Source organism: Rhea americana, unplaced genomic scaffold, assembly GCF_003343005.1.
Source record: "Rhea americana isolate MKP2758 unplaced genomic scaffold, rheAme1 scaffold_20, whole genome shotgun sequence".
NCBI classification, from domain to species: domain Eukaryota; kingdom Metazoa; phylum Chordata; class Aves; order Rheiformes; family Rheidae; genus Rhea; species Rhea americana.
The window spans coordinates 6,955,765-6,976,248 of record NW_028186150.1 but is presented as its reverse complement, the minus strand read 5'-3'; the positions used below and the strand labels follow the sequence as shown (position 1 = coordinate 6,976,248).

Genomic DNA, 20,484 nt, shown 5'->3' with positions numbered 1-20,484 from the left:
GAAGATCAAATCTCTCATTCCTTCATCATCAGCTCTGAAAGGGTTCCCTAGAGCATGGCTTACCACAGAGAAGCCAAGCGCGCCTGTCTATCGAGGGACTAGCACTACACAGGCTCTGCTTCAGAGCTGCCGTCTCAATGCACTGAAGAGATTAAGGACTCTCAAATTCTGCCTCTCTTCTCTAGACACACAAAGCTTCTGACCTTAAAATAGCAGCATGAAAATAACTCTGCTTTCCTTGCAACTGCTCTCTAACAGAAAGTCACGGCAGCAGTATCACAAGAGAAAGTGGTCTGTGCAGTGATGCAGTACCGAAAAGGCTCCCTCACCACGCCGCTGTTCTGGTACAACACTGGCATTCAAAACACCATCCCACACAACTGTTTAAATTCATTCCACAAACAAGTGTTCTGAGGTGCTTTTCTTGCATACTGCTTTTAAAAGGAGTTTGGGGGAAGGCTTGAATTCATCATATATTTCCCAAACTTTGATCATCTGACTGAAAAACCTGTAAATACCACCTAAGCATCCCACCTTCCCCTCCTGGGTTTTCACACAAGAACTCCCTTTCCTCTTTTATTCCCCTACTGCACTACTGGTTAACTTGGCAATTTGATTTACAAGTATATTGGTGAATCATAAATGCTGAACAGCAGAGATAAGAAAAGGAAAAAGATAGACCCTTCCCCTCAAATTCCAGCACACAGGATTTAACAAATTCTGATGAACAAGTTCCTACGTGGGATACACTATCAATGTATTTTTAACCATTTCAAAAGCAGTAATGACATAAGTAATGACAATAGTAATGACATAAATYGTAAGATGTGCATGAAGTTTAGAACTTTTCAGATAGCTGCTATTTGATTAGTACAACCTACAGAAAACTATGTTAAGAGAAATTCAAATGTAAAAGTGGGGTCTTTTTAGAGTGTTCTTTGCTGCCAGTCTTCAAGATAAAAAGATTCTATGGAAAATAAAAACTTCCTCTGCAAAAGTTACTGCAGCTAAATTAAATCAGTAACATAGAAAAGACAACAACCTTATATTTACTGTAATAGAAATATCAAAATCTGTCTAAAGCAGTTTTACTATGGAACAAAACATTTCACAGGATAGCCTCTGTATGGGAATTCACTTTCAGTCAGTGGCACTGCAGTATACATATATATGTGTGTACAAATAYATATATATAGCTAGATAGCACAGAATATTGAGTATTCAGTTCTGAACAGAAACCCCAGAATAAGTTTCTATCAATCTTGCGTATTTCCATAGTTTCAAAATACTTACTAGAACATTGCCATTGACTTTCCTATTTTGTGCCAAAAATGCAACACAAAAACATTTAATTTGTACATAAAATTTAATTGGCTAAATATTAAGTGTTTTTCATTTCAGGTAACTTGGTTTTGGCAAGATAGGAATGAAGACAGTAACATGAATACCTTTCTTGCATTTCTTCTGTTTATGAGCTGAACACGTTCTTCACCAGTCAGACTATTAACGTCCAGTTTATTAGGGTTTCGACAACGGTGTCTTTTTTGTTTAGGTCTCCCATCATGCAGCTGCATTCTCTATTACAAAGGAATTAAAAAGCCACATATTTTTCTGATATAACTGTTTCAAAATATGTTAAGATACTGGCAAATTCTCTTTAGGCAGGCTTTCATTTGAAGTTACCTTCTTTTACTCATTTTGGATAGTTGTTCCTATGACTTAAAAAAATGAAAGTATAGATTGTGTGATTGTGTGACTATCTAGTTTATACAGCCTATATCGCTTCAAAAATACTAAATGCAGATTTTTATCCTCAGAATTTTATACTATGCTCTTTGCATATTTAATTAATTTCTTAGTACATACTTTGGTGTTCTAAATACAATCCTTAATTCAGAGATAAAAATGCCTCATTGGAAGTTTTGAAATTTTATCTCAATTCTTATTTCTAATCACTAGACTACTTCAGAGAGAAGAAAGGAGGAACAGATGCAGCAAAACACAGACACACAGTTGTTGAAAAACACGTGTTGGAGCAAAACATGTTACTACAGAGAACGTTCTTAACAAAAAGAACAACTAGCCTTTTCGCCCCTACACGTTGTTTTGGTTTCTTGAAGTTAATAACCTTAGGATTTACAAAAGCTGGTCTATTTTTGTCAAATTTGACTTATTTACTATTCGAAAAATGGAACTCTCAGGAAATGCACTTTTTATCCTGTGTCTTCATTAACAATCTGGACAGTGGGACAGGATGAATACACTCTCAAGAAATGATGCCAAGCAGGGGAAAGTGGCTCACACACTACTGGGGTAGGTGCCATTCGGGAAGACCTCCACAGGCTGAAGAAACAAGCTGACAGTAACCTCACAAAGTTCAACAAAGGAAAAATACCATGTCCTGCACCTGGGCCGAAACAGCCTCACAGCAGTACAGGCTGCATGGCGACAGGATATAAAGCCACTTTTCATCATACTCGCACAATGCAATACTACCATACCACTGAAATGTAGATGAGACATACTCCACAATCAAATCTTCAGTCCCCTTGCACATCACTAAATTCACCTTCAYGTATCTTCAGCTCTGATCATTTCTAACTAGCTAACGTAGTAAAACATACTTTCTTATTGTAGATAATTCTTATGATCTATGTAAAACTAGACAATGATCAAATATACATGTTTAATGTTATTTTTTCCTAGCAATTATATTTGCGAGAGAAATGGAAGGCTAGTGGAGCTCACAAATTATGTAAGAAGAAATTCCAGGAGACAGATATTTTCCTTCCTAAATAATGCAATATAGAAGAATAAACAACAAAAAAGAGAGAGAATTCCASGTAAACCCAATACAAATTCAAGTACATTATGAGAGATGTTTTGCTACTGAGCTAAAGCAGAGCTGAAAAGAATACTCACAGGAATACAAGCTCCTAAATCTTCAACGTAGCCAGGGTGCTCCTTCAGCCACTTTTCTAAGTCTTTTCTTTTGGGGGCATCATCACCTGCGAGCCTTGTTCCGTCTTTTAGGTTAATAACAGGAACTGGACTCTCCGCATCAAGCATGCCTTGTGACTGAACATAAGTGAGCGTTGGGTTTATTCCCGCAGCAACTTGACAGGAGTTAATACCTGGATTAACCTGGAGAAATTCAAAACATTTGATTAAGTTTTCTATGGAAAACAGAAACTATTTTATACACAATGCAACAAAGGCCACAGTCCTGCGAGCCATTATGCACACATCCAGGAACTCAGAGACCCTACTCATTAGCACAAAGATAAGCTCCACCTAAGTCATTGTAGGATCAAACCTTGTAACACATATTGGCAGAAAAGGCACTGGGAAAAAGATACCTGAAAGTGCTGCTACGTCAAATGTCATGTTTTTTAATAATACGTTACTAATTACATTTTATCAAAACTAAGAACTATATATAGTTTAGTTTTTATAAAGAGTTGCGAATGTTGCATTTTGGTAATATTTAATGAAACAATTCTCATTTTGTCATCTTAAATTTACAGCGAACAACTTCAGAAAAAACTGTTTTGAGTAATAAACTTGTTGACTGTTGACGGGTCAATGCTTGATTAAGAGATTAACAGCATATTGGGCCTTATTTTTGGATATAGATTCAAATTTACTTACATGATTAGGTTGTTTATTTCTATTTATAAAGAGGACATCAACTCCCTCCACATTCTTCCTTCTTCCTCTTCTCTTTTTCACTACAGGCTGACTGTCAACTATCACTCCATTGGCACTAGCTGTTAACTGACTGGAAGTACCTAGCAAAATGAATGAAGCAATAAAATTAATGAAGCTTGAGCTGTTTATAACAAGAAACATATTAGAAGAAAAATAAATAAAATTACTTGAAGTAGTACCAGTACAGATAATTTCTGCAGATATTTTCTATGCATAATACGTAACAGAAAATACCTATTTTTTTATGACCATTTAAAATGTGTTATTAATATGAGGATCTGAAAAGCTACTCTACTATGAAAGTTTCCTATTTAAAAGCATCCCCAAACGAACCTGTACAAGTAGAAGAGCTATTAAAGACCACTGACATCACAAACACTGGCAGACAGCCCTACATAAATGTTTATAACAACATTTATAACAAGATTTTAATGATATGTTGTAAAAGAAGAATAAGAAACCACAAAATGGAAGTGAAGGTTAGTATTTTTTAATATAAATAAAAAATATTTCCTTTATATATATATATATACATATATATGTGTGTGTCTCAATGATTTGCAGTCATTTAATCAGAAGCTGGCCTAAAACAAGCACTCAATTCTATTCATTACAAATATTTTAATCCAAATTTTAACTTCTTATTTCAGTCTCAATGTCTTCTTCTGTTAATGTATATCTGCTCTTAACTATCAGGAAAATAAGGTATGAAAACAAGAAGTTGGCTCTAGACTATTGTTCTTCACTATTTCATTGCAGGAGACAGGAAAGAATATGAAGAGTGCAAAGACAATAACACAGGCATAAAACTGGAACTCTTCATCTTCGCTTAGAAACTAGCCACACGTTTTGATTTACGTCTATTACAATCAATGGAGATGTTACACTTTAAAATGATTAAAACCTCCTATTGAGGATGCTTAAAACGCGTAATAGGATACTTGTAATAAACAAGCATTATACTAACTGATACTGTGAGGCTGTTCATGTTGTCTAACTCCACACCTCAACTTAGGTGCTTAAATTCCCTACACACTGGAGAGAGTTCCTCTAGAAAGCAGTTTGGAATAAGTAATATTGTGAATTTCTCTCTTCCTTTACTGTATGCAGACAAACAGAATCACCCCAAATAGAAGACTTACTACTAATCCCTATGCCCTCCAATATTTTAAAAAGTCACAGAACATACCTGATTCTGGAAGTGATTTGGGGAAGTTGACAAGACTGGTCTCTGAAGCATTCTGGAGTTCACGAAGCCGAGCCAGGTACTGCTGCTGTCCCAATGCCCCTTCCTCGCTTTCAAATGGCCTTTTCTGAGACAGTCCCTGCTTCTGAAAAGTCAATTTCAAACCACCTTCCTGTTAAATAAATCCCAGGGTTAGAACAGTCTCTTCTGAAGTAGAAATGACTACTTCATAATCAGGGTTCTCACATTCAAACAGTTATTCCAGAAGAGTTGAGGAAGAATGAAAACTGCAGATCTTAAATTGAGTCCTGCTTCTCTTNAAAAAAAAAAAAAAAAAAAAAAAAAAAAAGTCTGGAAATTTCAGAGAATTACTTCTATGAACATAGATTTAAAATAATTAGTATCTTAACAGAAAACTCAAGCCATTGAACAGCTGTCTAACTCTCTAATCTAGTCCTACAAAAACGTCATATCCAATTACAGGAAAAAAGTTTCATATATTTCTATGTGCTAGTTAACAGGTCTTAAATTGCAGGTGTAAAAAAAAAAATAATACAAATAAAAAAATCCCTAGGCATTCTGAAGCTTCTAGCCTGTACATAAAACCGCAAAACTGACCCGCAACCCTCTACAGGGCCACAAAATGATAAAGTGCTAGTTGCGTGGGACACGCCACAATGTTCAAAAAAGCCAAACAGAACAGAAACATCTTTTATTATTGATCATATTCTTAGAAACTGCAAAAAATAGGCTGTCTGAGGAAGCAAGGTAATAGCAAACTTTCTGTTTGAAGGAGGAAATAACAATGATTCCCTCCAGTGGTTTATGCAAACTAAAAATATATATGTGCATATACACTGAATGCCCCAAAGAAGCAGACCCCAGTACCCACAAACAAGTGTGCGAAGGAAGTAAAGAGTGAGAGCAGGCAGGCACTTGCAGGTAAAGCATGCCGCACACCGCAATCGCAATCAGGTCCTAGGGCAATAAAAATAAACATACGTCATTGATTTTCACTGTAAACTCCTTTTCTCGTACATGCTTCTTCACCTTTGACATCTGTGGTGACTGATCATATTCTTCTTTAACACCTGCACTAGGGGGTGTTGGTGCACTGGGTTCACTGTAGTCTGCAGCTGCACCCGGGCTATCCAGGAGTTTGGTTGTATAGAAAGATGCCACTGTATTGCTGTCGTAACTCCTTCTTGCTGAAGGCCATTTACCTTTCAACACTGTTTGACAAATACTATCAAGCCGATTAATCATAACTCGATCCTAAAAAACAGAGAGAAAATATTTTTACAAAAGTAATGCTTAACAACACTGTATACATTACACGTACGTATAATCTTGCATTTTAAAATCAAGGGAAATGTTAATCACTGGACTTGGACTGATAGTTTTTAAGTTCCTGGCTTTGCACAGATTCCCTGCGGGAGTCTGTGCAAGCCACCTTGGCACTTCATTTCACCACCTGCAAACAAGTACGCAGTCTCTCTCATCGATACGGGGTCGATTTGTCACTGCAAATGCTTGAACGCGTTACTGCGCCAACTTTTAAAGGCAAGATACAGTAACTACCAAAGAAGTGTTTTGTAGGTCTGGCTTCGACTTGCTTGAGGCAGGAACTACTAGTTAACTTCACACAGACAGAACCTGTGAGCAGTATCATACTGTATCTGGAAAACAGCATCTATGAAACTGTATCTACTGACTTTTATTCATGTCTCATTTCAGCTTTTTAAATCATTTTAGTCCTCAGCGCTAGTACTATAAAGTACATATATCACATGTAGATTCTAAAAGACTATCAGTTTTCTGCTACTTTCAGAGTATACTCATTTGTCAAATAAAAATGCGAACACTAGAACTACTCAATATGTAAGTTTCCTTCCATGTTCTAGACCCTCTCAGAATAAAGCCCTGCATTAAATATATATATCTATCTATATCTATATCTATCTATCTATATATATATATATATGTATATCTTTCTGTCCAATTTGGTACACTGAGATTTTTCACTACCTGCCAAGCAACTTCCATGTGAAAGCTAGGCTCTTCTCAAATAAATTCCCTCAAATCATGAAAAGCAATATTTAGATTGAAATACACATCCCAACAGTAAATGTAAACAAGACTAAAAGCTGCTGAAGTTCAAACACTAAGCCTGTTCCATCACCCTATCCATCTCCTGCACTGCCCTCCTTTTCGGGCTTTCCTCAGTTGCTTGACCTCTGAAACCTTTGCCTTCATCAGAAGTTTGTGATCTAGCTGTGGATTTTCAAGAAAAATTGCGACTCATGCTTCTTCCAAAGAGCAAGATTTTGAAATCATGTTTCACAGTAAAATGTCATTATAGGTATATTTTTTGTGAAACAGCACATCTGAAAACACTATGAGTATCCTAAAAACGCTTCAAAAATACTGAGAAATATAAATTAAAAAAACATGGCACAAAGTTAACATTCTGTAGGCTTTTCTCTAACTAAAAGCAGAGGATCATACCACTGAAACCCCTAAGTTTAACATGGCAGCTGTGTACTGTRACATGTACTGAACAGGCATTTCAGCAATTCACAAATTTTGCTTCATTGAATCTTAGTGAGCTAAGGACTGAAAGTGTAAGAAATCAGCCTGTAGATTTCCAAACTATGAATTAAACTCCACAAGTTTTCTCTTTGGCTATTCAAAAACAGCTTTTAAAGAGTATTAGCTCTGAAATGAAAAAAATATCCTACAGCTATGTCTGCCATATAAACTCAGATAAGACTAACAAACTTAAAAATATACATTATTTATTTCAAAGAGAATTCTCTATCAGTCAAGATTTTTCTTTTCAAAGTATACATTAGAACTTCAACATACAAAAATCACATGCTAAAATTTTTATCATAAAGGGTATGTTAACAGTCTAAATTTCATCATGACTCAAGAAATTAACCAAGACTTTACACGGCAGCTGAAGGAGCCCTACTACTACTAAGAAAGTTTTTCTAAACTTAAGTGTTTTTTTGCTCTGTTTCACTGTAAGTTACTTTGGACTGCTCTTAACTCTTACTGACTAAGTTCATTCAAATACTTGATAAATTATCTCATCTCTATCTCATTTATACTTCCTCTAAATTTACTTTCTGAATGTAAACAAATTTTCATTTATAGTTCCAGCTGTACAACCTGTATATTAAATACTTGCCAAAATTTTACTGCAATTTATCATGAACACAACTCCTATTTTTTTCAAGATCTCCCCACAGCTTGAGTAATTTTTGGTTTTAACAGTTAACTGAATACGTCACAGCCAACCCTCCCCTATGCCTTTGGTTTTCAAAGCAGCATTAGAAACTTGCCTTTGGCCAATAGGATGCTGCCAACATGTATCCACCCTGCAAGAGATAACTGGAATTTGGTGTCCCATTGTTCATCTGGAAACTGTCCTGGGTTTCATCCTGTGTCGTACTCAGAGAAGCGACACTTTCTTCATCGTAGGCTTTTATGTGAGGGGCTCCTTCTGCTAAATAAAATCACTAATATAATTTCATGTTGCAAGAAAAGGGAATAAATACACTCATTGTAATCTTGTAAGAGGCTCAAGTAAACRAAATACACAAAACAACTTTCAAAGTAGTCCAAACATCAAGTTAAACCKAAGAATTAATCTGTCGGATCTGTTGGATTTTCCAAGACTTTTTCAAGAACTTAACATATCAAACACTCAGCTATTTTTTAAACAGATGTGCTTCAGAGCAATCTGACAGGCAACCCTTACATACTTTTAATACTAGTATTTAATTTGCAAACCAACATGCTCTATAAAACATAGTATTAGGTTCAATAGAGAGGGTGTCTATCACCAGAATGTGGCAAGTTTACTGAGCATACTGYTTTTAACAATGCTCCATTTCATTTCCTGGATGGTATGTGTTGAATCCTTCACTTATTTTCCATTGTCTTTAAAATGAGCATCTGTATAATTTTTAAATCACATTTTTTTTCCTAATATAGTGTGTCTTCTGACCTGCTTATACCTCTCTTCACATTCTTCTTTTAYTTTTGCTTCCATCTAGACAGCAATATAAATTTCACTATTAGGGAAGCAGACTGAAACTGAAAAGTAGTGCTTTATATAAAGTAAGGCAAGTATTACACCAGCACAAARAATAAAGGTATTGAGGGACACAGAACTCAGATTTGTTCTTAACAAYGACTACATATTGAGTGATCTGTTATTAATATTATTTGGCTTAAAAATTTTCAAATGTGWAAGACAGGCCAACAGTCCTACAACTGTTGCACAATATGTGAAACAAAATCCGGATTTAAAAGTGTAGATGAAGTTAAGGGAATTTTCCAGCATTTACCAGCCTTCACCAATAGCCACAAAAAGAAAGGCTGATGGATTTACAGCATTTTGCCATCTGAGGATGGCACAACTATATGCCTACACAGTCTGAGCTGGCAGAAAGGAAGCCCAATATCTGTATACGAAGCAAATGTTATGGCATCTTCCATCCAGAACCAAATATTATGTCATATAAGCCTCCTTATTTCTCACCCTGTTTTGAAACATGATACAACTGCTTCCTCTGAAAATGTCCTTCTACTGCTACAGACAGCAGCACTTTAAGCATTTTGTCTAAGCAGCATTTTATTTCCCAGTGTTCGTTCCCCATAAAATTAACCCTATGGCTTCCATCTGTCAGTTCCCCAGACAAAAGGATCCATCGGGTTAACAGGATGCCTTTTCGCTTCAGTTATCGCGGCCGGGGGAAGAGAAGCTTATTCACTCAGGCTGTAATCCCATTGCCCAACTTCACTTTCTTTCCCTTACTATTACCATTTCTTAGCACAGCGTAGAGAAATATCTTTTCACACGCTAACTCAGTTTGAACGTGACAAGGGTAGAGTACAGTCTCGGTCGGTATCTAAAAACATTAGGTACAATTGATCAGTTTAGTACAAATTTAAGTCCTTTCACTAATCAGTGGTTTTTGCTTTACTTTGAAACTTCTGAAAGTGTCTCTCTGTATATTCTTTGGTCCTATGCTATATAACCTCCTCAGTCTTTTCTGAGCAAACATTTTAAGTACTTGAAAATTTTTACTACAAGTGCAAGCTTGGTCAACCTCCAGCTTACAAGGACAAAAGCAGTTGGCACAACTCTAACTTGGATTAAAAGAAGTTTCTCGATCTCCTGAAAACTCAGCGAGTAAGCTACAAAGGCAGATGAGCAAGAGTGAGAAAGAAAAACTGCAGCAGGGAAGAGCCGCTCACACTGCATACTTGCAGGAAAGCTTAGCCATTCCACTCTCCTCCCAAAGGGGGACCAACTGCACAGTAAATTTGTTTAGGGAATCAGGCAACACCACCTAACTCGCTGCTTCATCCAAGGCACTGAGAGGAAGCAAAGAAAATGCTGTCTATCCAAAATTCTTCCAACTCACTTGAAGAACCAAGCAAAAACATTCACTGAAGTTTACTTTTGTACAATTTAATTTACTCATTTCTTTTAGATCTATTTCCATTAAGAATAATCTTTTTCAGCTTAAAAGTTTTACTGCAGAATTAAGACTACACACTTACCACGTTTTTGCACCTCCTCTTCATCACTATCACTCTCTTCAGACGATGACGACGACGATGAGGAAGAGGATGACGATGAGGAAGATGACGAGGAGGAGGCTGAAGAACAAGATGAAGATGACGAGGAGCTAGAGCCTGATCGAGAGTGTGAACAAGACGAGGAAGATGAAGAGGATGAAGATGATGACCTGGAAGAACAGGATGATCTGTCTGAGTCAGAGTCCGAGTCTGAGCTGGAATCAGATCCTCTTTTGCTGACTCTCTGTTTTTTGGAGGCTGGGTTTGGAGTTAGAGGCTCTGTCCTTGCTGCAACCATGCGCCTGTCTGTTTCAGTCTTCACACTAGGTTTGTGGTCGGTATTTTGTATTGACGTGCCATTTTTGGGGCTCAAAGGTTCAGATTTCATTATTGTCTGCGTCTCCTCTGTAGACATAGATTCCTCTTCAGAAGACTGAGGGTCCTCTTTCAGATTTTCATTTTTAACTTTTGTATCCTCAAGAGTATTCACTTTAGCATCCAGCAATCTTGACTGAGGTGTAAGAGGAGAAGCAGACAGTGCCATCTGATATTGATGCAAGAGGGGAGTAGGAGTCCTTGAGAGTGCCACTTTGTTTTGACTATAGCTCCTCTGGGCAGACATAAATGACAGTTCAGGATCACGAAGAATATGATAGTCTGTCCTGCTAACTCCATGTTTAGCAGCTCCAACAAGTAAATCCCTGTCATGAGTCCCACATTCCCACCAGACAGGTAAATCTGGGTTCGGCTGGCATAGTTTTAGTCGTTCAAACAACTGCGGGTGCCGAAGAGCCTGTTCTCGTACTTTCCTTAGGAGCTCAATGCGATACAAAGTCCGAGAAGCACGCTCCTCTGTAATTGGTTGGATAAAGATGTTTGGGTCTACGAGCTCTGTAACAAAACAAAACAAAGATGAGAATCTGACAAAAAATCCAAGCCACTCCCAATCAGTTCTGGAAGTGGATGGCTTTGACTAGCTAATATCTCTCCCTGTTACGAACTTTCAATTTATATTTCATTTCAGAGCTACTCTTATTTTCTTCTCCCACACTTTTATTTTGGAACATATGAAAGAAATTTTAAGGCATATATTCATGGCAAAAATTAAAGATAAAATTCTAAAATACATACGCTTACCTTCTTTTGAGGGAAGACGACAGACTCTCCTGCACATTGACATAAACGCATATAAGTACTTTTCTAAGCTTTCATCAGTTTTCTTATGTAACCTAGCCATCGCTCTGAATTTGGTCCAATCAAATCGTCCCCTTTCAGGATCAAACACCACTCCAAATGTGGACACAACTCTATAAAAGTCAGCTTCTTCTCTTCTTGTCCATCTTGATCAACAAGAAAGAAAAAGTAGAAACAGTGATTTCCTTCACTATTTCATGCAACTTACAATTATTATCTCATCAGGAATACATAAAATACAGAATACAAAACCCCTTTAATTTTTTGTTATAATTATGTATTTTAAAAATGAATATTTGTGCTCTGCACATACCTTTGCTGTCTTTCTATCTTAGCAGCCATCTTTGGATTTAAAGCAGCTTCTTCATACGGAGGCTGCATCATACTAGTCTGTATTGGGAATGCTGGCTGGATCTGCTGAATCTGCCTGTTTTTACTTGTTCGTTGATAAGCTGTTATTAGGCGGCGAAGACGCGTTGTTAAGGCGGACTGAGTGGGCCAGTAGATTTTGTCTCCCTCCATCATTTGTCCATCTATATTAAAACAAAAGTTACACAAACAAATTCATTCTTGCTGGTGCCTATGGTTGCACGCTAACAACAAGCAACCTAAGTATGATTTAGCTAAGAGCCAGGGGAATTAAAAAAATTCAAACTAAGGCTGAGATTTAAAACTTTAGGTATGTACCTCCATCTGCTATTACCAGATCACCTGGGGATGAAACATCATCCTGTAGAAAAACAAAATAGAAAAAAAAAATAAATGTAGCCCCTCCAGAGATTTAGTTAAAATGTACATCTTGCAGACATTTTAAGATTATGACAAAGAACAACAGTAATTTATTTTATATTTTGGACAAATGGTTAAATTAGGCATAGAATAGAAATATATACCAATTGTTCCCCTTTTCCCTCCCCCTCACTACAAAGATTTGCAGGAAACACACATAAGCTGTATCAGTTCAGATGAATATTGAAAATACCAAATAATTTGCTTAAAAATTACTCAAAATGTTGCATTCAGAGTGTGTTAAAAGAAGAAAAAGATGCCCACGATACCTCTATGTCATCTTTAAACATTGCTGGGGCTGGTTTGTATTCTGGATCTTCTACATCCCTGTTAAAATTTCAAGAAATAACAAATCATTTCAGTAATATTGTAAGAAATCCTTACTCTCTTTTTCAGTTACACAGAACATTTAAATTTAGTTACATTTATTTTGATTCTTTTTTTTATTATTATTATTTGAAAGACAGAAATATTTCATAGCAGCTTTGGCTTTAACCTTGTCCTTTTCCCCTCTCCTCAAAGCTGCCATCTCATTCAATGATGTCCTTTATGAGAAAGTTGCGATCCTTCTTACTGACACGTAAAGGCAGTTGGGCCTCGCAGCAGTTATCAGTGATACTCAAATTGATCTATCAGGGTCACTGGTTAGCTACAGGAGTAGTATCAAGCTGACAGATCTGAAAACAAGTTAAAACAGGTCTGCAGTATTCAGCCCCAGGAGGCTTTTGCACTTGAGCATCTAAGTAGCATTTCTGACCCAGGACAAGGCAGAATGGTTATAACACCACTAGGTGTTACAAGTGGCTACAAGTTGCTACGTATTTTCTTTAACTGTGAAATTCCACACTTGATTGGTTTGTTACACTGTTCCTAGTTCTGCTTCCCCTCTCTAGGAATAAGTTCAAAGTAGTATTCTTCACATCAATGCCATAAAACTAATGTAAAAAACACTTAAGAAGAAAATAAAGTACAGAATGTAAATTCAGTCTACTCTATTTTGAGGCCTCAAAACATTCRTTACTAGGCTGAAGAACTCCTACCCATCCATGTAATCATTTGCTCTCTGTTCCGCAGCAACTGCTTTTTCGTCTGGTTTGCCAACCCTTTCCAAGAAGCACAGTGCTGGATCTGCTCTGATAGTGTTGTACTTTTCATAACCTAAAACGGGTGAAGAAAGGGCACAAATTCAACTTTCTAAAGTAGCTATTAAAAACCGCAGGAGAGTAGGGGGTTTATATTGAGTGGTGGTGAAGTATATAAACAGCCATCTGTATTACTCACCATGTTTAAAAACTCCAATTAGAAGGGATTTATCTGCATCTGCATCCCACCACTCAGCAGGAACTTCAGAGTGATCTGGCTCAGGGACCCAAACATCAATTTCACTAAGGAGAGTCACCAACAGCATGAAGGTCAATAATGCTCAGAAGGAGAGGTGCATTTTTGTCTTTGTATGCTTAAACTTTGCCAACTTCTGGCAGTCTGTGCTTAAGTTTTGTAAACCACACACTATCTGTTTTTGTGTTTAATAGTATTTGATGGACTGTTCTTCCACAGACTTTTGTAATAGCCTTCTGAGCTGATTTAAACTGTTATCCATCACAAGTTACTGTAGTAGTGAGTTAAAGAACTTTCAAATAGAAATGCTGCCATTTAAAAATAGTAATAAAAAAAAATCAGTGGAAGATGAAGTATTTAACCAAAAGTGTGCATAGCAGGGAATATCCGATTAGCATATAAACTATAATAATTTACCTTTTACTCACATATTTAGTTTTAGCAAATTTGTTTTACATAGCTAGACTAATAAACAGCAACCAAAATTTCCTCATGTAAACACAAGCTGCTTAGTAAACAAATAGAAGCATTTTCTCACAGTTTAAGGGTGCAAATATTTGGTTGTTCTAATTCTTATTTACATCTAGAAAGAATTCTGAATTTTCATTTGATAGTTTACACTTAAACAAGAAAAAACCTCCGTATAGTTCACCTGGCATCAATTCCATCAAACACCTTTTGGAATTCATTACCAATGACTTCTTGTTTTAAATAATACAGCATCCTTACTCGAAGCAAGACCCTAAAACAAAAAACAAAAACATAATATAGCTGTAAGTAAAGCTTTCACTAATTTTTGTGACACTGCAACACTGTCTTCACTTACAAGGGAGGATGATAACCTCCAATTCAGGAGGAATTTAACCTTTTTTWAATTTTTTTTAATGGCAACCACTTTTACAAATCATTTATTTATAAAAATTCTTTCAAATCCTAGAAAAAGATCGAGGCCAGCAGAATATTCCTTACTTTATTCATAAAAACCTGTTATTAACAAACTGCCATTTTCCTTTTCCAAATTTGATGATTCTCTTAAAAAGACTGGAGCAGGCTGAGAACAGAGCATGCTCCACACCACCTTTCCATTCTTCCTCCCTCTACAGTTTAGCACATGACCTCAGTGGCTTCTCTGTGTTTTATCTTGAGTCCAGCTACTGCAGTTGTACAAAATTATCAGGCAAAGTATGAAAAGTTCTGCTCAGAAAACTGATTTAAAAAATGATTTAATCCAAATCAAGCTCATTCATGCCTATGAGTGAATTTCAACAAGCAAGCAAGGAAGCTCAGCTCCTCAGAAGCCTCAAAACCCTGGCAGAGAAAATGCAGAAGGCTGAGAGGCAATAACTTTGATGCTTCCAGTTTCTTTGCTAAGTGTTCTCTTTGCAAACTAAGTATAAACTGTAAGTATTATCTAAGCAAAGTCGGTAAAATCTTCAGTCCTTTGGGTGCTACAAGGCTCCCAAAATATGCTGGGAGGATGTCTCTCTAGGTAGGCTTGCGCACACACACTAATTTCTAAATCAGAAATGGTCAGAGAAATATTTAAAAACTGAGATAGTTGTTTCACCTCCCAATACTTCAACCCATTTGTCCTAATCAAACACACATCATTAAAACTTATTTCTGGAGAGTAACACAAGTATTTTAAAGCCTTTTAAGACAGAAGAATTAGAAGAAAAAGGAATCTTTAAATAAAAATTGGAAAACATTCAAATTTCAACTACTGCTTACTTGTTACAATGGTGTTTTATGTGCTTTTTATATCCTTCATCTTGCAATAGATGTTCTGGATTATATTTTCGAAGCCATTCTGCTTTGTGTATATCAAAAGTACTAGCTTGGGTCTTCACTTTCTTTCCTTTTCTTCCCCTAGGCACGGGGGCTGATAAGCCTATGTAATTTAAAATAAAATATAGTGACAGCAACTATATGGAGTCCCTGTGATATTTACATTTACTATATCCTACATCAATACTGTGACCTGCAGTGCAGAAAGAATTCTAGCCTCACATCATTTTTTCTCTTTTCTCTCTTAGAGCACCTCTGGAGTATATTTCACCAGCTAAGGACAAAGCAGGAGGGGGCAGAGAAGGGAGAGCATTTTCACATACTATGAAATGGAACAGGTCCTTAGCAGCTGAACTAAAAGAAAGGTTGCCTAGAATATACCAATCCATTAGGGTAAGTCACCCAAAAACAAAGCAAAGCAGGGTACCATTCCCACCATTAACTGTCTGGCATAAATTCCATTTATTTTAAGACAGACACCTTCACGGAAAATTTTTACCTATTTTCATCCTAGTATCACAAGCATGTGCATGTGAAGCTATTCAATTGGAGAAACGCTTAAGAGCTTACCAAGGTGATTCTGCAGCTCTCGTGTTTGCCCATCTTCTGTTGGGGTAATGAGATCCCATATAAAACTTTTTATCTTCTCATCCCCTCTGTAGTGAACAAGACAATATGCTAATAGAGCTCGGCAAATTATCTCCACATCCTGTTCATTTAGTTGTCTCTTGAAGCGACCATGCGATAAAATCTCTCTCCATCGACCCCACCTGGTCCAAAGTGAAACACACATCAGCACTTTCAGGTGAAACACTCAGGCAGCCTGTAGATTTAYTTTACAGAAAGCAGCTTCTCAAAGATTTTCATTTTTTTTCCTAATTTTTCCTTCTATTTAAGTTATTGAGTGGAAATTTGAAAGTAATCTTTCAAACAAAACTCTGTGGGTTGTTTGTTTAAAAAACATRGATGACTGCTGTAGGCTTCTGAAACACACTACTGACAGGTACTCATRCTGGTGTACCAACATAGTCATTTATCTTTTAATGTAGGAGAGAAAGAAGGCCTAAGATGATATTCACAAATCAACATATTTTATTTTAATACGCCTAAATACGCCTGGTTACATTTTCAGTTCCTATTCAAACATCATGGAAGTACAAAATGTTTTGCAATTATGAACACCAGGTCCCTTACTGAGCCTTATTTACCTACAGATTTTTGAGCCTGCCTGCAGCATTTACTGTAAACATTGCTCTCTTCTGTAATGAATTTACAGAGACTACCATAGTGCCAGTGTTAAATGTGCATAATCTCCTTTGAAAAAAGATTTTCTCCTCTTTTCCTTAGCATTTCTTCAATTGCAAATTGTCAGAAAGATTTATATAGGGTATACAATAAATGCATAGGCTAAATAAATATATACCACGTTATTTCAAGTTTAATCTGAAACTTAGTATGTTGACTGAGCATATTGAATGTGCAGTCCGTTTAAATATATTCCTCTTAAAAGATAAAGAGGTTAGGAATTCAGAAGTATAAAAGCATTAAATGGATTTAAAGGAACTCATTCAAACACAAAGCAAAGCAAAGTAGAAAGGCTATAAATGCTGTCAAGCAGAAAGGCTATAAATGCTGTTAATACATGCTTATTTCTACTTAGATATTGCAACATGTAACAGTATAAACACAATCATACATGCACGTGTATCATACAGCCTGAGACAACCAAGGCAAATCTTACCACATAAACAAAGACATCTAAAGTTAAATTTTATTCATGTGATTAGCAGTATCTACATATTTTATTATGCCTTACATCTTTTGCAATAACTAACAAATCTTAATGCTTAGAATATCAAACGGATATAATACAACAGAAAACTTAATTTATATAAACACACATACACACACTCTACTTGGTCAGGATCTGCATTCATCTTTGCCAAGACAGCTAAAATTTATTCCATAAACAAAATATAGTACTTGGAAAACCACTGTTTCATAAGCTTCCAAGAATGAAATAAGATCTATACCATACCCATAGACCAGTAAGTTTTTTTCCACCCGAAAGCACTCTGTTCTTCCATATCCATTGGAGCGGTCACAAGGCCTGCGGAGTTTTGGTTTATCATCGCCCTCACTCTCCACTTCAGACAATTCAGCCAGCTCATCTTTTGTAGCACTGAAAGGCCGTGTTTGTTTCCTAATTCTTGGGGTATCTATAACCAGGCTGTTCTGCAAAATTTCAAACAAAACTTATCAGAAAYAGCTAGTAAGCTTTTCTTAAGTAGGTGGCTTTAGTTTAGATAGGAAAAAGTTCTTTCCAATTCCATTAATAGATATTTTACAAAGAGCATCACATAAAAAAACATCTAAAGCAAGCATAATATTTTGTGCTGCTTAAGGCAATAAAATCCAAGTTTCATACCATGATGCCAATATATTAGTTATAGCCAGTACTAAATATCTCATTTGTTTGCACTGAAAACTTGCAGACAGTCCTCCATGGTCTCTGGCAGTAAAAAGGGGCTATAAAACCTTTTTAGAACTGACTGCATAGGAATTTCTCTAAGTGCGGGATACACCTTTCAGTAAGGTAAAACTGCCAGTCAGGTATTTTGCCGATTTTAGCGTAACATTTACGGCCAGAGAAACAATCAGAACAATTACACTGTTCCAACTATATCTAGGTCTTAGACAAAAAATAACTCCCAAACCAAAAAAACAAAAAGCCACAAGCAAACAAACAAACCCTGCCCCCTCCCAACTCTTCTGGGATATTAGGGAGCTAAAAAAAATCTGTGGGTTGATTACCCATGCACAGACTAACCAGCACAATTATAAACAACGGAATAAAATAAACCCCTAGTCTGATTAGTTGAGATGTTAATCAAAAAGCACCAAAAATACTTCACCGTTATCCCAGAATTCAACAATTCTAAAACATGTATTATAAAAGAGAGATACTTACTCTACCACTGATGGCTTCGATATCTATTTCTGCTTTTTTGGCCCATTTCTGCCAGAAGTTGGGGTCATCTAACGAAATATCAGTTCTGTTTCCAGATGCAACAAAACTAGCCTGTATTAAAAACAAAATAAAACTTACCAACATCCTACACGAAAAGTTAGTACAGTTTGAATGTGTGCTGCTAAAACTGCACTGCTTTATCCCATCAAAATATCCCATGCAGTTGTTAAGCCTTTAGAAGTTACCTATAGTGCGAAGCAACTCAAAATATCTCCTAAGTCATATTCTCTCTCTCTCTCTCTCTCTCTCTCTCACACACACACACGCAAAAAAAAAAATCTAATGAACCATTTTGCATCATCAGGAGGGAAGAACACAAAGCTGCAAAATTTTTCTGCCTTTAAGTCTCAATCTATATTACTTGAACAGAAGAAAATGGAATCCTTAGAAAAGGATTATTAGTTTATCAGCATTTGGGGATTTCATCACATGCAAAAGTACTACCTTGAGTGAAATTTCAAAAAAATGTTTAAACTATCAAAAATTAAAGCTTGGGATTATGGAATAAGCTTAATTTCAGAAAGCACTAAAAAGATATACTGCTTTGGGGAAAAAAGTAAATAAACTAACAAAGTTCTAGCTCTTCTGTTAAAAAACATGATGATGCTTCCTATTTCTTCATAAGAAGCCTATTTTTTACTTAAGAAAACCTAGCAACATACAAAAGATCCTAAAAAACTATATGCCTATTTATAAATTTTCATTTATATTTTTATAAGTTTTCCTTCTGTTCTGCTTGTTTTTTAAATTGTCACAACTGCATTAGTGAAAACCCATGTTGCAATCTAGGTTATATTGCTTGAGAAATTAAGTGTTTTTTCATATAAATATATTTTTAAATGTTTTCCATAATTTGTATTTGTTGTCATAATTTGTACTGCTAGGAAATTACAGGGTTCAAATTCACTTTTTGTTCTGTGTTTTTCCAAATTCCCAACATAAATTTTTGGATGCTACATTATTACTATTTTTCCTTCCCTCACCCATCACAAACTAAGAACAGATTTCAGCCAATTTTATTCTGCACATAATCACTCTGAAGATCCTTTATTCTTACAATTTGTTTATTTCTCTTCCCATATTTCAGAAGCATTCTTATTCTGATCTTCCAATTCTTACCAAAAAAGCACAGGGTTCAGATCATATCGTAGGTATTTAATCTTATTAAATAGTTATTTACTTGCATTTTTTCCCCTTAGTTTACCTCAGTGGACATATAAACAAAACAATTTTTTAATATTCTTGGTTACTGCAATCCACCATATCACATCTATCTTGATTTTGCTCAATCATGTACCTTGGGTCTGGCAGTTGATTCAATATGAATGTGCAAATCACATTTAGCTATATGCATGTTTAAATATAAGAACAAAACAAAACAAAACAAAAAAACAAATTAATAGACAGAACTACTGTTTTATTTCTTTTTAAATTATAAGCTTTATAACATTCTTCCACTAAATTTAAAATTTTGTACGCTCAAAGAACAACTTGCTGCTTCTGCACCTTGGCAAACGTGGAGCCTCTTCCTTCTGATTCAATTGTGATAGTTTTAGTACGACGTTGCAAAATTTGGTCAATGTCTTCCTCACAGAATTTAGAGCCTTCGTCTTCTTCGTCCATAATGGCACCATATGCCCCTCTTCGAAGCAGATCTTCTATTTCTTTCTTAGAGAGTTGTTGGATCTGAGCAAATGAAATAGATTTAAAAATAAACTAAGAAAAACTCCCTCAAAGCCTTTTCTATTTCTTGTTTCCTTCCAAAATCTAACTATGCCTATTAAGTTTCAAATTTAAAATCTAGGTTATTAAAAACACTCAGAGAAAAGTCTAATTGACWTTTGAA

At 36.0% G+C, this 20,484-nt stretch overlaps 1 protein-coding gene across 5 annotated transcripts in view; it reads right to left on the bottom strand.

Moving 5' to 3' along the window:
* Positions 1–20,484, bottom strand: part of CHD9 (chromodomain helicase DNA binding protein 9) — a 99,447-nt gene that overhangs the window by 6,841 nt on the left and 72,122 nt on the right. For 2 of the 5 annotated variants that reach the window (XM_085303849.1, XM_085303853.1), the window contains 19 exons: positions 20,145–20,324; positions 18,579–18,689; positions 17,646–17,842; positions 16,178–16,377; positions 15,551–15,710; positions 14,472–14,561; positions 13,763–13,866; positions 13,522–13,639; positions 12,751–12,808; positions 12,380–12,422; positions 12,006–12,225; positions 11,636–11,838; positions 10,481–11,389; positions 8,248–8,411; positions 5,900–6,172; positions 4,901–5,069; positions 3,652–3,791; positions 2,923–3,144; positions 1,449–1,577 (listed from right to left, as the gene is read on the bottom strand). In XM_085303849.1, coding sequence (XP_085159975.1) covers positions 1,449–1,577; positions 2,923–3,144; positions 3,652–3,791; positions 4,901–5,069; positions 5,900–6,172; positions 8,248–8,411; positions 10,481–11,389; positions 11,636–11,838; positions 12,006–12,225; positions 12,380–12,422; positions 12,751–12,808; positions 13,522–13,639; positions 13,763–13,866; positions 14,472–14,561; positions 15,551–15,710; positions 16,178–16,377; positions 17,646–17,842; positions 18,579–18,689; positions 20,145–20,324 — 3,690 coding nt within the window. The remainder of the gene's footprint in view (positions 1–1,448; positions 1,578–2,922; positions 3,145–3,651; positions 3,792–4,900; positions 5,070–5,899; positions 6,173–8,247; positions 8,412–10,480; positions 11,390–11,635; positions 11,839–12,005; positions 12,226–12,379; positions 12,423–12,750; positions 12,809–13,521; positions 13,640–13,762; positions 13,867–14,471; positions 14,562–15,550; positions 15,711–16,177; positions 16,378–17,645; positions 17,843–18,578; positions 18,690–20,144; positions 20,325–20,484) is intronic. The other 3 variants (XM_085303851.1, XM_085303850.1, XM_085303852.1) reach the window with 3 other exon arrangements.